Source organism: Sorex fumeus, unplaced genomic scaffold (assembly GCF_029834395.1).
Source record: "Sorex fumeus unplaced genomic scaffold, SorFum_2.1 ptg000028l, whole genome shotgun sequence".
NCBI lineage: Eukaryota > Metazoa > Chordata > Mammalia > Eulipotyphla > Soricidae > Sorex > Sorex fumeus.
In genome coordinates, this window is record NW_026606085.1 from 15,541,572 (window position 1) to 15,556,996 (window position 15,425).

The 15,425-nt window shown below is 42.6% G+C and overlaps 2 protein-coding genes across 2 annotated transcripts; both read left to right on the top strand.

Moving 5' to 3' along the window:
• Positions 1-4,486: 4,486 nt before the first annotated feature.
• On the top strand, positions 4,487-6,486 carry LOC130024288 (olfactory receptor 8D1-like). The gene is made up of 2 exons (XM_056114991.1): positions 4,487-4,543; positions 5,536-6,486. Exons 1-2 carry the CDS (start codon positions 4,541-4,543, stop codon positions 6,484-6,486), a joined length of 954 nt encoding a protein of 317 aa, XP_055970966.1. The 5' UTR covers positions 4,487-4,540.
• Positions 6,487-14,290: 7,804 nt separating this feature from the next.
• LOC130024185 (olfactory receptor 8D1-like) lies at positions 14,291-15,214 on the top strand. The gene has a single exon (XM_056114823.1). The coding sequence runs from the start codon at positions 14,291-14,293 to the stop codon at positions 15,212-15,214; it is 924 nt and encodes a 307-aa protein (XP_055970798.1).
• The last annotated feature ends 211 nt before the right edge of the window (positions 15,215-15,425 follow it).

A 15,425-nucleotide genomic window follows, 5' to 3' on the forward strand; every position in this document is an offset into this window, starting at 1 on the left:
TTTCAAGAGTGTTTGCTCCATTTCTTTGAAGAATGTCATGGGTATCCTTATAGGGATTGCATTGAATTTATACAATGCTTTCGGTAGTATTGCCATTTTGACAATGTTAAGTCTCCCGACCCATGAGCAGGGGATATCTTTCCATTTCCTCATGTCCTCGTTTATTTCCTGAAGTAGCGTTTTGTAGTTTTCTTTGTACAGGTCCTTTACTTCCTTAGTTAAGCTGATTCCTAGGTACTTGATTTTCTGGGGCACAATTGTGAATGGGATTGTTTTTTTCATGTTGCTTTCTTCTCTCTCACTGTTTGCGTATAGGAAAGCCATGGACTTTTGGGTATTGATTTTATAACCTGCAACTTTACTATACGAGTCTATTGTTTCTAGGAGTTTTTTGGTGGAAGTTATTGGGTTCTCTAAGTAGAGTATCATATCATCTGCGAATAGTGAGAGCTTGATTTCTTCCTTTCCTACCTGAATGCCCTTAATATCTTTTTCCTGCCTAATCGCTATTGCAAGTACTTCCAGAACTATATTGAACAGCAGTGGAGAGAGTGGGCATCCCTGTCTCGTCCCTGATCTTAGAGGGAAGGCTCTCAGTTTTTCCCCATTGAGGATGATGCTTGCTGTAGGCTTGTGGTAGATGGCTTTAATTATGTTGAGGAAGGTCCCCTCTATACCCATTTTGGCTAGGGTTTTCATCATAAAGGGGTGCTGGATCTTATCAAATGCTTTCTCTGCATCTATTGATATGATCATATGCTTTTTATCTTTTCTTTTGTTAATATGGTGGATTATGTTGATTGATTTCCGAATGTTAAACCATCCTTGCATCCCTGGGATGAATCCTACTTGGTCATGGTGTATGATCTTTTTAATGAGTAGTTGGATTCTATTTGCTAGTAGTTTGTTGAGGATCTTTGCATCTGTGTTCATCAGGGATATCGGCCTGTAATTCTCTTTCTTTGTGGAATCTCTGTCTGCTTTTGGTATCAGTGTGCTATTTGCTTCGTAGAAACTGTTTGGAAGTGTTTTTGATATTTCAATTTCGTGGAAAAGCTTAAAGAGGATTGGGAGTAAGTCCTCTTTAAAGATTTGGAAGAATTCACTAGTGAATCCATCCGGGCCAGGACTTTTGTGCTTGGGGAGACTTTTTATTACGATTTCAATTTCCTTGATGGTGATAGGTCTGTTCAGGTATTCCAGGTCTTCTTGGTTCAGCCTTGGGAGTCTGTAGGAGTCTAGGAATTTATCCATTTCCTCGAGGTTTTGATGTTCCGTGGCATAAAGCTTCTCAAAGTACTCTCTGAGGATCCTCTGAATTTCTGTGGTTTCTGTTGTAATGACCCCCTTTTCATTTCTGATTCGGTTTATTAGGGTTTTCTCTCTCCCTTTCTTTGTGAGTTTTGCTAGAGGCTTATCGATCTTGTTAAGTAATTCCCGAGTGCAGAGCCAAGACTAACTTCTGAGTGCTGGCAGGTGTGGCCCAGAAGAGAAAAAAACTTCTCAAGGGCCTGGGTTCCTCTCTGGGCACGCGCAGCTAGAAACAGCCCCTAGACAGCCGGTTTTCAACCCCTGATCCGCGTGGGATGGGCACAGAGGCCCAGCTCTGGGCAACAAAGCTGAACGGCTCCAATTCCAACAGGTACAGCCTGCCCCCAAGGGCCTGGGTTCCTCTCTGGGCACGCGCAGCTAGAAACAGCCCCTAGACAGCCGGTTTTCAACCCCTGATCCGCGTGGGACGGGCACAGAGGCCCAGCTCTGGGCAACAAAGCTGAACGGCTCCAATTCCAACAGGTACAGCCCGCCCCCAAGGGCCTAGGTTCCTCTCTGGGCACGCGCAGCTAGAAACAGCCCCTAGACAGCCGGTTTTCAACCCCTGATCCGCGTGGGACGGGCACAGAGGCCCAGCTCTGGGCAACAAAGCTGAACGGCTCCAATTCCAACAGGTACAGCCCGCCCCCAAGGGCCTGGGTTCCTCTCTGGGCACGCGCAGCTAGAAACAGCCCCTAGACAGCCGGTTTTCAACCCCTGATCCGCGTGGGACGGGCACAGAGGCCCAGCTCTGGGCAACAAAGCTGAACGGCTCCAATTCCAACAGGTACAGCCCGCCCCCAAGGGCCTGGGTTCCTCTCTGGGCACGCGCAGCTAGAAACAGCCCCTAGACAGCCGGTTTTCAACCCCTGATCCGCGTGGGACGGGCACAGAGACCCAGCTCTGGGCAACAAAGCTGAACGGCTCCAATTCCAAACAGGAGACATTCCCAACTCCTCGCCCAGTGCCAGGGACTCTTTCTGATTAATTTTGAGAAGTTTTTTTCTCTTCTGGGCCACACCTGCCAGCACTCAGAAGTTAGTCTTGGCTCTGCACTCGGGAATTACTCCTGGTGGTGTACAGGGAACCATATGGGATGGTGGAGATTAAAACCAGGTCTACCACATGGGAAGCAAGTTCTCTCTCTGTTGTACTGTTGCTCTGGTTCCATTATTTTTAATTTATTTGTTCAACTTTGAAAATTCTTTCTACATTCTGGGTATATAATTTCCCAATAGTATTCCAATGATTCAAAATACTTGATGTGGAAGTATTTTTCCCGTGGCAGTAAATCATTTAAAATTTTTTTATGGGCTTTAGGGATAGCACAGTTCTATCAATAGAAAACTCATCCATGAAGAAATAACACCTGAACAGTGTTGGCTCTTCTTTCTCATGTTTGTTATAGACTTCTTTTATTTTTTTTCTATCATATTCTGTTGCTTAGTATGTGTAGATCATATACATTTTTTTAGTTTTATAGTTAAGAATTTCTTTTGTTTGTTGGTCCTATGGTTACAACAGTGTGTGCTAAACTTCCACTTACTCAGTCCTTAATGTGAGATAAATAGAGTTTTGTATATCAAAATTATATCCTGCAGGATTTCTGTGACCACTTAATTTCAGAAGGATTTTAAATTTTCTACATAGACAGTCATGCCATTTTGGATCAGAAAATGATATTATCCTACCAATTTCATTCCTTCTATTTATTTTTATCACATTATTTCCCACATGTGTTTCCATGTGGCACCAGAAATCCATCTCTGGGCACCATACACTTGGTACATATCCTCTACGCTTGGCCAAAAGTCACCTTCCTCCAGCACCAGTATAATTGTAAAGAAAGTGTAGAGGCAAGGCGTCCTAATATCTTGTTCTTGATCTTATCAGGAAAGCATCTAATTTTATTCTTTAAAGTACTATGGAGCTACATGGGGCTGGAGCAATAGCACAGCAGGTAGGGCGTTTGCCTTGCACGCAGCCAAACCTGGTTCGATTCCCAACATCCCATATGGTCTCCCGAGCATTGCCAGGAGTAATTCCTGGGCACCAGAGCCAGGAGTAGCAACTGAGCATCGCCAGGTGTGACCCAAAAAGTAAAATAAATAAATAAAGTACTATGGAGCTACAGAAGCTACATGTAAATTTGGGAGATAAATTCCTAATACAATAACACAAATCAAGTAAAAATACATAGAGGAGGGAGGAGATATTTTATGTAGATATAATCGTTTTCATTAGGAACCTTACTCATTATCCCAGGAGAATTCATCTGAATTGGTCTTAAAAAGAACATTGTTGCTGTGAAATTACACTGGTGAAGGGATGGGTGTTGGAACATTGTATGATTGAAACCCAATCATAAACAGCTTGGTAATGCTCTCTCTCACGGTGATTCCATAAAAAATAGATTAAAAAACAAAAGGTAAAGGTAAAGGCCCTCCCGTTGATCGTCGATTTGCTCGAGCGGGCCCAGTAACGTCTCCATTGGAGACTTTGTTGTTACTATGTCTGGCATATCGAATACTCTCGGTAGCTTGCCGGGCTCTCCGAGAGGGACGGAGGAATCGAACTCGGGTCGGCCATGTTGGCCGCTTGTAAGGCAAACGCCCTACCCGCTGTGCTATCTCAAAGAACTAGAAATCTAAGAGCAGTTTTGAATGTGCCATGATTCAAGGAACACAGAACAGAGGCTGGGACTATCTATTGAATAGATGGAGAACAGCCTCATAAAAATTTTTCCTGTCTATTTGATCATTTTCCAGTCATTCCAGAAAGAAGTCATTATCATGTTCTGCCCAATATTTTCTCCTTGAAAATATAAATCATGTACTTTGGTAATTCTTTTATTCTGAGTGTATTTTTGTTTGAATGCAGACATAACTTGATAATTGCTTTTTATCTTCTGTGGAGAATTTCCCCCCCTGAGAATATTTCTTGGATGTTGAGGTACCTGGAGAATACTGGGATCACTCATCTCCTTGGAGGCCAAAATCCTGCAAATAAAACATCCAAGTATTTCCTTGCTTAGAAAGGGAGGCACAGGATAAAGGAATGGAAGGGGAAGAGATAATCATTCACCTGTTGTCTCTAAACCTTAGTGCTCTAATAGATCTTACAGATTACCCAGGTCCATTCTTTTTAGCTGAAAACACATTGGAAGGGATTTTCCTGAAGAGACACAGTGATTGCATGACACAGCTGAAGCAGAAACACAACTTTGGAGATGGTGAGACGAGGCTTTCTTTTTTCTTCATTTCCAATATCCACCCTTTGATCTCCCTCGCCCTTTCTCTCTCTCTCTTTCTCTCTCTTTCTCTCTCTAACATTCTCTTTCTTTCTCCTCTCTCTCTCCATTGATGATCACACTAGACCAAAACAGCAAGTAAGGAGCAGAGAATGCTGAGAATGATGGGCCGTTTGGCAGATAGTGTGAGGCTATTTTACATTACAAAAAAGAAAAAGCCATAAAATTTAAAAATGTTCAAGCCCATAGATAGAGTTTGAGTCTTCTTTTCCAGTCCTTCCCTGTGATGTGGTACATCTAGGTAATCTTTTTAGCCAATAGTAACCTTCTTGACATCGTTTGTTGACTAAACCCTCACAATGCCACGGACACAGAACTGAAGTTTCAGTTTCCTGTCTGTGTGGAGAGAGTGGAGCAGAGGGGAGAGCTGTCTTTTTCATCACTCCTTGTGGCTTCATCAGATAAAATCATAGAGAGAATATAGTCAAAGTTTTATTTGAAGAGAAATAGATATAGCCAGCTACTCCCAAGAATCCAGGAAGTCAGAATGAAGTGAAGAGCACTTAAACTTAGAGTTAGTAATGACCTGAATTTCCCTAGATGTCAACCTTGTCTTGTATATGTGAATACCTTGGCCACTTGTTGCTTGTGGAAATGTCCTTGCTGCACAGGAACCAACACATAAAAAGGTTCTATGAAGCCACTGAAATGTTTTGTTTTCAATAAATCTTTGATGACATGACCAATGATGTGCCGATGCTTTAAGATATCATTCCAGGCAGTTGTTATAGTTGGGTGCTCCATGGTTCCAATACTAGCAATCTTTGAGGGCACCCAAATGTCAGCTCTTGTTAGTTAGACAATATATGTTTCAATTGCATTATCATGCTTTTCTCTTCTGTACCATTACTTAATATCATCATCAGTCTAAAGAACGTCCCTTTATCAATTTCTGTGGTTTCTCTTTTTCCTAGTCTTACATCCCCTGTCTCCTGAAGGAAATGACCAGGTGCAATCACTCCACCGTGACTGAGTTTGTCCTGGAAGGATTAACACACCGGCCAGAACTCCAGCTGCCTCTCTTCTTCCTGTTTCTAGGCATCTATGGGATCACTGTAGTGGGGAACCTGGGCATGATCCTCCTGATCGTTTTTAACTCCACGCTCCAGTCTCCCATGTACTTTTTCCTTGGTAATTTGTCATTCTTAGATCTCTTTTATTCCTCAGTTGTTACCCCAAAACTTCTAGGAAACTTTATATGGGAGAAAAATGTTATTTCCTACTCTGAGTGTATGACCCAGCTCTTCTTCTTTTGTGTTTTTGGTATTGGAGAGTGTTTTATGTTGACGGCAATGGCATATGACAGATATGTAGCTATCTGCAATCCTCTGCTATACAGTGTCACCATGTCCCCAAAGGTGTGCAATATGTTGGTGATTGGGGTCTATACCATGGGGACATGGGGTGCTTTAGCCCACACAATTGCCATGACTAGGGTCTCCTTCTGTGGGGACAATGTCATCCACCATTACTTCTGTGACATTCTCCCTCTTCTAAAGCTTTCCTGTTCCAGCACCCTTGTCAATGAACTCGTGGTAATCTATGTGGGTGGATTCAATGTGTTGGCATCAATCTCGACCATTATCATCTCTTATGCTTTCATTATTGCTAGTATTCTTCGGATCTCTTCTGCTGAGGGCAGGTCCAAAGCCTTTGGTACCTGTGGCTCTCACCTGACAGCAGTTTGGGTCTTTTATGGTTCTGTCATATTTATGTATTTTAAGCCATCCTCCAGCAATATGTCCCAGGAGAAGGTGGCGTCTGTGTTCTACACCACAGTGATCCCTATGCTGAATCCCCTGATCTACAGCTTGAGAAATAAGGATGTAAAGAATGTACTGAGAAACACTTTAGGGAAAAGGTAAAGACCTCACTCCCCCTTTGCTGCGGTTCAGAACTGCTTAAGGTTATGGGGATACTGTGATTATGCTCTTTTTTTGAATACATAGAACTAGAATCTCTTTCAAAGATTTGTTCCCTAGTTTTGTTCCCTCTAACACATATCACGACAATCACGACCATCCTGTTGTTCATCGATTGCCTTGAGTAGTCCCCACTAATGTCTCCTTCATCCTAGCCCTGAGGTTTTTTAAAAAGTGCCATATCAAAGGCTCTTCCAGGGTTAGGAGAATGAGCCCCATCATTGTTAATGGTATTTGGCATATTCGATACACCACGGGGAGTTTGCCAGACTCTGCCGTGTGGGCAGGTTACATTTGGTAGCCTGCCATTTTGTCCAAAGTCACGGTCATGGTCACAGTCCTCCCGTTGTTCATCGATTTGCTCGAGCGGGCCCAGTAACGTCTCCATCATGAGACTTGTTGTTACTGTGTTTGGCATATTGAATACGTCACGGGTAACTTGCCCAGCTCTGCCGTGCGGGCGAGATACACTAGGTAGCTTGCCGGGCTCTCCGAGAGGGGCGGAGGAATCAAATTTGGGTCAGCCATGTTGGCCGCTTGTAAGGCAAACGCCCTACCGCTGTGCTATCAGTAAGAATGAGATAATAAAGCATTTGCGGCCCCGCACTTCTGGGAGCTGCGTTTTATAGTCTCTGGGTCTTGGCAGTTGATGGGATTACACGGCGCCAGGGGGCCAGTTGGTGGGTGTGACCCCTGCCTACTGGAATTTGGAGGATCTGGGTGGAGGATGCTGAGCCCCGATCCGAGCAGGCTTGGAAATCTCAGCCCCGGGACCCGCATGCCTTTGTTCCTCTGCTGGTACCTTCATGCGTGTTTAGAGTGGTCTCAGCATGGTGGTGGCTGGTTCTGGAGGTCTTCGGCTGCCGGAGCCCTGTTCAGGGCGGGGAGGGAAACTCAACCCACTCCCCTCCAAGGGGCCCTGGCGAGGACAGCCAGGTGCGGGGGCAGGAGACTAACACATATATCAGATTCTAATCATTTGTATAGACTGCACAAACACTCATACCTGTTCATAGACAAGCGTTCACATCGTATTATGATTTTGTGGTCAGTGATTATGTAAATTGGGTACATTTGACAATGTATTCCAAGATAAATTAGCATTGAATATATATATTCCTTTCCCTCTAAGGAAGCTATGGATAGAATAGAGTCAAAATGGTTGGCCCCTTGGTGATTTGATGGTCCTTTTCCAGGCCCTACTTTTTCTCTGCATTTATCTTTTCTACAAAAAACTTTCTCCAAAGAATATGAAAAAATCACAGATAATTTCTAATGCAAGCTAAGCCATAAATACATTTTGTCAGAAATAAAGCCCATTTCCAGCAAAGCTTGAGTTAGTTCTGCCTTTTCAGTTTAGCTTTGTAAGTGATAGTTTTTACCCAGAAACATTGATACTGAGAACATGAACCTGTTCCTAAAGACAGCCCCAGAATACCCCTCTAGTAACTTTCCCTCCTGTTTCACCGTAGATGGGGTTTCCCAGAAACCCTTTCCACAGGCACGCTGGTTAGAGATGTTTTAGACTCTATGTTCTTTCCCCACCTCTGACTGTGCCTGCAATACTTTTATCTCTGTTAGCTCTCTGACATTCACACGGAGGGCATAACTTCTCCTGAATGCAAAACCTCTGCCCTGAGCCTTAGAGACACTGCTCTAGGTCCTGACATCTTTTGACCCACTTCGTCAGTTGGCACTAAAGAGAGTGAGCATTTTTCTTAGTTTATCTACATGTTATTCTGGTCCCAAAGATACTTCTTTACTAACACATGGACAGGGATTGAATTTCATGTTCAGCTTAAGGATTTCCTCTTTTGGATCCTTCCGTGTAGCTCTGACTTGCCTGGATACATGAAATACCCTTTCAGACCATGGAGAGTCATTCTACTCTACAAACAGAGATAAATGTCTTCACAGCTTCAGCATCACATCCTTGGAGGGTGCAGTTTCTTGTACCTCCATTCTGAAGAAAAGGGAGTAAAAGTATGGTGTGATTTGACAGAGAGAGATATTGGTAGACATTGCTTTCATGTTTTGCGTAGAAGTGAGCGGATGGATTGATGCATTTATACTCTACCTATTAGAGGCACTTCTTCAAGGAAATCCAGAGTCTCATCTGAAATTGATGTTTTGGGATCAACCACATTCTTTGTATTAAAAAGAATCCTTGTTTTGCCCCATATCCTGCATGTTCCTTCAAGCACAGAGAGACCCCTGTAAACATAGTTCCACTGGGTGTGGTACAAAAACATCGAGAGCAGCTACACCAGCAACCAGTAAAAATAAGGACAGAAAACTTTAGCATCTCTTTTGAAAATCATGCAGTTATGTTAGAATCCTTCTTGAGTAATACAGTCCTAAATAACTAGACAAATAATCTATATGATAGGGGGATGGTTAGATTATTATAAAATAAACATAGCTCAAGGTACAGTTTTCACCAATGGTATGTATCATCTGTCTTTCCATCCTTCCATCTAAACCCCACCAGGAAATACTTACTATATTCAGCAGAATGAACCCCTTGGAAACCCCACAAGTTTCCTCGTTTTCTGCCGTTTCTCCACCCATTGCACCATTGTGTTTCCTGTCACCGTATGTTACTTTTGCTTCCCCAAATTCCTGCAAATCAATGAAACATAATGTGTTTCTTTGTGGGTTTATTTCCCCAGTCTTATTGATTTTATTGTCAAGCATGTCATGTGTATAGGCCATTCTTTTTATTCTGAGGTAGTATTCCCACACATCCAGGTATGAATAAACCATAATATGTTTACTTATGCTGTGATGGATGACATTGGGTTAGTTTTGGTATGGGGCTATATAAAATACAGTATGTCTGTGTGCAAGTATTTTTGTGAGTTTATTTTGTTTTGTGAGTTTATTTTAAATTTTTGTAGTTTTGGGATCACATCTTATGGTGCTCTGTGGTTACTCCTGGTTCTGCACTCTAAATTACTGCTGGAGGTGCTCAAGGGGCCATATGTGATGCTGGGGATCAAACCTGGGTTGGCAGTGTGAAAATCAAAAGGCCCACCTGCAGTCTTATTGCTCCAGCCCCCTTCTGTATTTTTATGAATTTATGCTTTTATTTCATTTCATATATTCACCTGAATAAATATATGAGAGTGGAATTTCTGGATCCTGTGGGACAGGAGCGATAGCACGCAGGTAGGGCATTGCCTTGCATGCAATCGACCCAGGTTCGATTTTTCCGTCCCTCTCAGAGATCCTGGCAAGCTACCAAGAGTATCCTGCCTGTACAGCAAAGCCTGGCAAGCTACCTGTGACATATTCAATATGCCAAAGACAGTAACAAGTCTCACAATGGAGATGTTACTGGTGTCCGCTCAAGCAAATCGATGAACAGAGGAGGATAGTACCTCAGTGCTACAGTTCAAGGTGTGAATTTAGATTCCTTTAGACTAAAACTATGTGGCCACCCAGTCTTACTTTTCATCTACCATTTAAGAGATTGACATTTCTGCATTGTTTCAGAGGCTTTTGTTGTGTCTGCTTTTTCCATTTCTTAAAAATCTGATAAATTTGATTTAACACACTGTACATTTTAAGAGTGAAACTTAATGCATCTTCAGTTTTCTGATAGCATACCACACACTCCGCCGAAGTTCTAAGTCTGTACTTTTGTTGTATCGTAGAGCCTTTGGGGGCTGTGGCTGCTCTGGGCATCTCTGAAGCACGGGGGTGCTTGATCAGAGGGGCTCCTGGCCTAGGAGGCAGCCCCTGGCTGGGCCCATAAGGACCTTCCTTGGGATCCAGCAAGGAGTCCTGAATCTCAGGGCTGCAATATCCTTCCCTGTACAGTGAGCCCATCACTCCTATCCTGGCAGACAGCCCAAATCCCAGCCTGCTCTGCGTTCCCTGGAGAGGAAGGAGCATCTGGCAGTGGCTTTCCCTGGTACCCCAGAGTGCCTGTCATCAGGACATTTCCTGGTCCAAGGCAGGAGCTTTCCAGGTCAGGGTTAGAGGTTTGTCCTCTCTCTGCTCAACAGCTATGACTTCTCAACCAGGTCTTTGTTTTGGAGTCTATTGCTGATCCTGGGACTAGCAGGCAGGAAAAAATCATGCTGAGGCTTGCTACTGGAGGTTGTTTGCATGGAATATGAGTGAATTTTATTCTTTTCATGAAAACACGTGTGTGGAGAGTGGTCTCAGCATGGTTGTGGCTGGTTCTGGAGGTCTTCAGGTGCCGGAGCTCTGCTCAGGGCAGGGAGGGAAACTCAGCCCCCTTCCCTCCAAGGGGCCCCGGCGAGGACAGCCAGGCGGGGGGGAACAAGAGTCCTGGGTCCCGGGGCTGAGATCTCCAAGCCTGCTTGGATCGGGGCTGAGCATCCTCCACCGAGATCCTCCATCTTCCAGTAGGCAGGGATCACACCCACCAACTGACCCCCAGTGCTGTGCAATCCCATCAACAGCCAAGACCCAGAGACTATAAAATCCAGCTCCCAGAAGGGTGCGGCCACATTTGCAGCGGGATGACATTTTATAATCTCATTCTTACTTTGGACAATCTGGCAGGCTACCGAATGTAGCCTACCCACACGGCAGAGTCTGGCAAACTCCCCGTGGCATACCCAATATGCCAAATACCAGTAACAATGATAGGTATCATTCTCCTAAACCTGGGGCATCCTTGAATATGGAACTTTTTTCAATCTCAGTTCTTGGATGATGGAGCCGTTACTGGTGCCTGCTCGAGGCAATCAATGAACAACAGGATGATCGTGATTAAATTTGGTGAATGTGATTTTTATAATTTAATCAATTAAATTGTATGTATATATAAATTACATAATATAATTAATATTTTTAAATTAAAATTAAAATTTTATTTTATAAAGTAGTTCATAATATTTGATTACATTTAATATTCAAACACCAATCCCACCACCATTATACCTTCCCACCACCATATTTTGGCTGTTTCTATGCCAAACCCAAATCTCTGCCCCAGGACAGAACCAAAATAATGTAATGTTTCCCTCTATGGTTGGTTTCCTCCCACTTTGAATCATCATCAAATGTGGTGCAGTACTCTTGGAGTATGGTATGTCCTATGAAGTGTTGCATGGCTGTGAATGCGACCGAGTGGTCCAGGAAAAGGTTCACTTGTGGGTGAGGCTTGGCCTGAGTGTGTGGAGAGTGACTTTGAGCATGTCGGCAGTTGAGTTCTAGAGGTTTTTGGCTCCTGGGCCTGGGTCTCTTGGGGCAGAGAAGGGTCTCACCCATTCCTTTCTGGGGCACCCAGAGTGAAACAGCCTGGTGCAGAGTTTGGCAGGATGGTTATGGTGAGCGTCATGACATGATAAATTTACTTTTGTATATTAAAATTATATCCTGTAGGATTGCTGTGATCACTTAGTTCCAGAAGGATTTTAAATTTCCTACATAGACAGTCTTGCCATTTTGGTGGTATTTTCCTATAAATTTTAATCCTTTATTTTTCCCCCACATTATTATTTTCCACATGTGTTTCTTCCATGTGGTACCAGGGATCCATCTCTGGGCTTCACACATTTGGGATGTATCCTCTACCCCTGAGCCACGTGTCAGCTTCCTCCAGCACCAGTATAGTGGTAAGGAAGTGGAGAGGCAAGACATCCTAATGTCTTGTTCTTAATCTTAGCAGGAAAGCATCTAATTTTATTCTATAAAGTACTATGGAACTATAGAAGTTACATGTAAATTTGGGAGATAAATTCCTAATATAATTGCTCAAATCCAATAAGAACATACAAAGGAAAGAGGAGGCTTTTATGTAGATTATAATTGCTCCCATTAGGATCCTTAGTCATTATTCCAGTAGAATTCATGTTAATTGACTCTGATGGTGATAAAAAGAGCTAAAAATCTAAGAGAAGTTGTGAGTGTGTCATGATTCTGGAACACAGAACAGAGGGCTGGGACTATATATTGACATGACTGAGAACAGCCTCACCAAAATATTGCCTGTCTCTTCGTGATCATCTTCCAGTAATTCCAGTGGGATTCATTACCATATTCTGTCCAACGTTTTATACGTCCAAGGAGAAATCAAGTACATTGGGAGTTCCAGTTTGCTGTTCTCCTGGGTGCAGAGATAACCTGTGAATTTCTTTTCTTCTTCTTGAAGGAATTTCCCCTCTGAGACTGTATGTTGGATGTTCGGGTCCCTGGAGGATACTGGAATCATTTGTCTCCTTAGAGGTCAAAATCTTGTGAACAAGTCCAAGTATTCCCGTGCTTAGAAAGGAAGGAACAGGATACAGGTATCAAAGGGGATGAGTCAACTGTTCACCTGTTGTCTCTAAGCCTTAGTGTGCTCACAGATCCTTCAGATAACCCAGATCCATCCTTTGTAGGAAAGCAGAGTGGAAGGCCTTTTCCTGAAGAGACACAGAGACTTCATGACACAGCTGGAGCAGAAACACAACTTTGACATGGTGAGACGAGGATTTATTTCTTTTTCAGTTTCAATAACTATCCTTTGATTTCTTTATTTAAAATTTTTTATTGATTAGACCCTGTAGCTTGTAATTTATGATGGTTTCTCATAAACATAATTCAATACCATCTTTTTAAAAAAATGTTTGGTGTTGATACTTTAAAGCTAGACAGCAATTTACTGAGTAGATAATGTCTGCCCTTCAACTGATGGTGTGAGATGATCTCAAATTCTGTGAAAGAATGCATACACTCCTGATGCCATTCAAGTTAGTAATCTTCCTTTCCAAAAGCTTTCTCTTTGATGTGATATTACTTAGGGAGAATAGTACCACCATAACACTAGAATAGATGTCAGTATATCAATTATTGCTTTGCTTCACCTGATGTCTCTGAATTGGAGGACTGAGTTTTCAGTTGTTTTTGGGTGTGAAGAGAAGGCAGAAGAAAGAAATGTTCTTTTGTCTGGGCTGTAACGAGAATACAATGGGTGAGGCAGTGGTCTTGTTTGTACTGACCTTACATTTGATCTCTGGCATCCCAGAGGGTCCCCCAAGCACCACCAGGAGTAATTAATGAGTGCAGAGCCAAGCATAAACCCTGAGCACTTTGGGGTTTAGCTCAAAACAGAACATAACTAAAAGAAATGTTATCTTTTCTTCTTTCTTATGCATGTGACTTTGTCCATGGAAGTCACAATATACTGGGAAAGAAGAAGATAAAGCAGAGTATTGACTCATTTGAATCCAAGAACTCAGAAAAATGTTGAAAACCTCCAAAACAAGGACTTTACTTCCCTCTGATCTACACCTTTCCAGTAAGATAGGGCTTCCCGGCCCCTCTAATGATGGAACTTGTGTGTTTGTCAAACTGCCTATGCATACAGAGGCCCTATGAAATCACAGAATAACTTTTATAGTACTTAACAAAATCTTAATGCAACCACTAATGAGGTACTAGATATATAAGGTATAATCCTGACCTATAGTTGCTGAGTGCCTGCTTGTTCCAGATAGCAATTTAATCTTTGAGAACACATATAGCAGCTTTGCTTCAACAGATATTTTTGGGCACAGTGTATTGATTTTGCTTCTTTATAACCTGAAATATAATTATAAACATAATTGACTTTTATCATAATCGTCTAAGTACCAAATAAATTAGGTAGTACTAAGATACATTCCATTTTCATGATTTTTATTTGTTTCTCAAAACTGAAAATTATTATTTCAAGGAACATAACTTGTGTAATTTCTATGGTTTCTCTTTTTCGTAGGCACACATGCCCTGTCTCCTGAAGGAAATGACCAGATGCAATTATTCCACCGTGACTGAGTTTATCCTGGAAGGATTAACACACCGGCCAGAACTCCAGCTCCCTCTATTCTTCCTGTTTCTAGGCATCTATGGGGTCACTGTAGTGGGGAACTTGGGCATGATCCTCTTGATCACTCTCAACTCCAAGCTCCAGTCTCCCATGTACTTTTTCCTTGGTAATTTGTCATTCTTAGATCTCTCTTACTCCTCAGTTGTTACCCCCAAACTCCTAGGAAACTTTCTTTGGGAGAAAAATGTTATTTCCTACTCTGGCTGTATGACCCAGCTCTTTTTCTTTTGTGTTTTTATTATTGGAGAATGTTTCATGTTGACAGCAATGGCGTATGACAGGTACGTTGCTATCTGCAATCCTCTGCTCTACAATGTCATCATGTCCCCAAAGGTGTGCAGTATGTTGGTGATTGGGGTCTATTCCATATCTACATTGGGCTCTTTAGCCCACACAGTTGCCATGACTAAGGTTTCCTTCTGTGGGGACAATGTCATCCGCCATTACTTCTGTGATGTATTTCCTCTTCTCAAGCTTTCCTGCACCAGCACCCATGTCAATGAGCTTCTGATGATCTTTATAGGTGGATTCAATGTGTTGGCATCTACTCTTCCCATCTTCATTTCTTATGCCTTTATTTTTGCCAAAATTTTTCAAATGCCTTCAACTGAGAGCAGGTCCAAAGCCTTTGGTACCTGTGGCTCTCACTTGACCGCAGTCGGTATCTTTTATGGCTCTGCCATATTTATGTATTTTAAGCCATCCTCCAGCAATATGGCCCAGGAGAAGGTGGCCTCTGTGTTCTATGCCACAGTGATCCCCATGCTGAATCCCCTGATCTATAGCTTGAGAAATAAGGATGTAAAGAATGTGCTGAAAAAAGTCCTGGGGAAAACGTAAAGACCCCCATTCTGGCTCACCAGGATAATAGAAGCCCTGGCAGTCAAGCGTGATTATGTTTGCCATTACATGAAAGTAGAACCTATTTCTAAGGGTTACTTCCCCTTCTCATTTCCTGCACCATATATATCAGATATTCCCCATTCATGTTTGTGTACGTACACTTCTTTACTGCTGCACACAGTTATACCTGTTCATAGAACAAGCATTT

Bases quoted from the DNA above. Each gene is read 5' to 3' on its own strand.
- LOC130024185 (XM_056114823.1), top strand. From the start codon at position 14,291: ATGACCAGATGCAATTATTCCACCGTGACTGAGTTTATCCTGGAAGGA.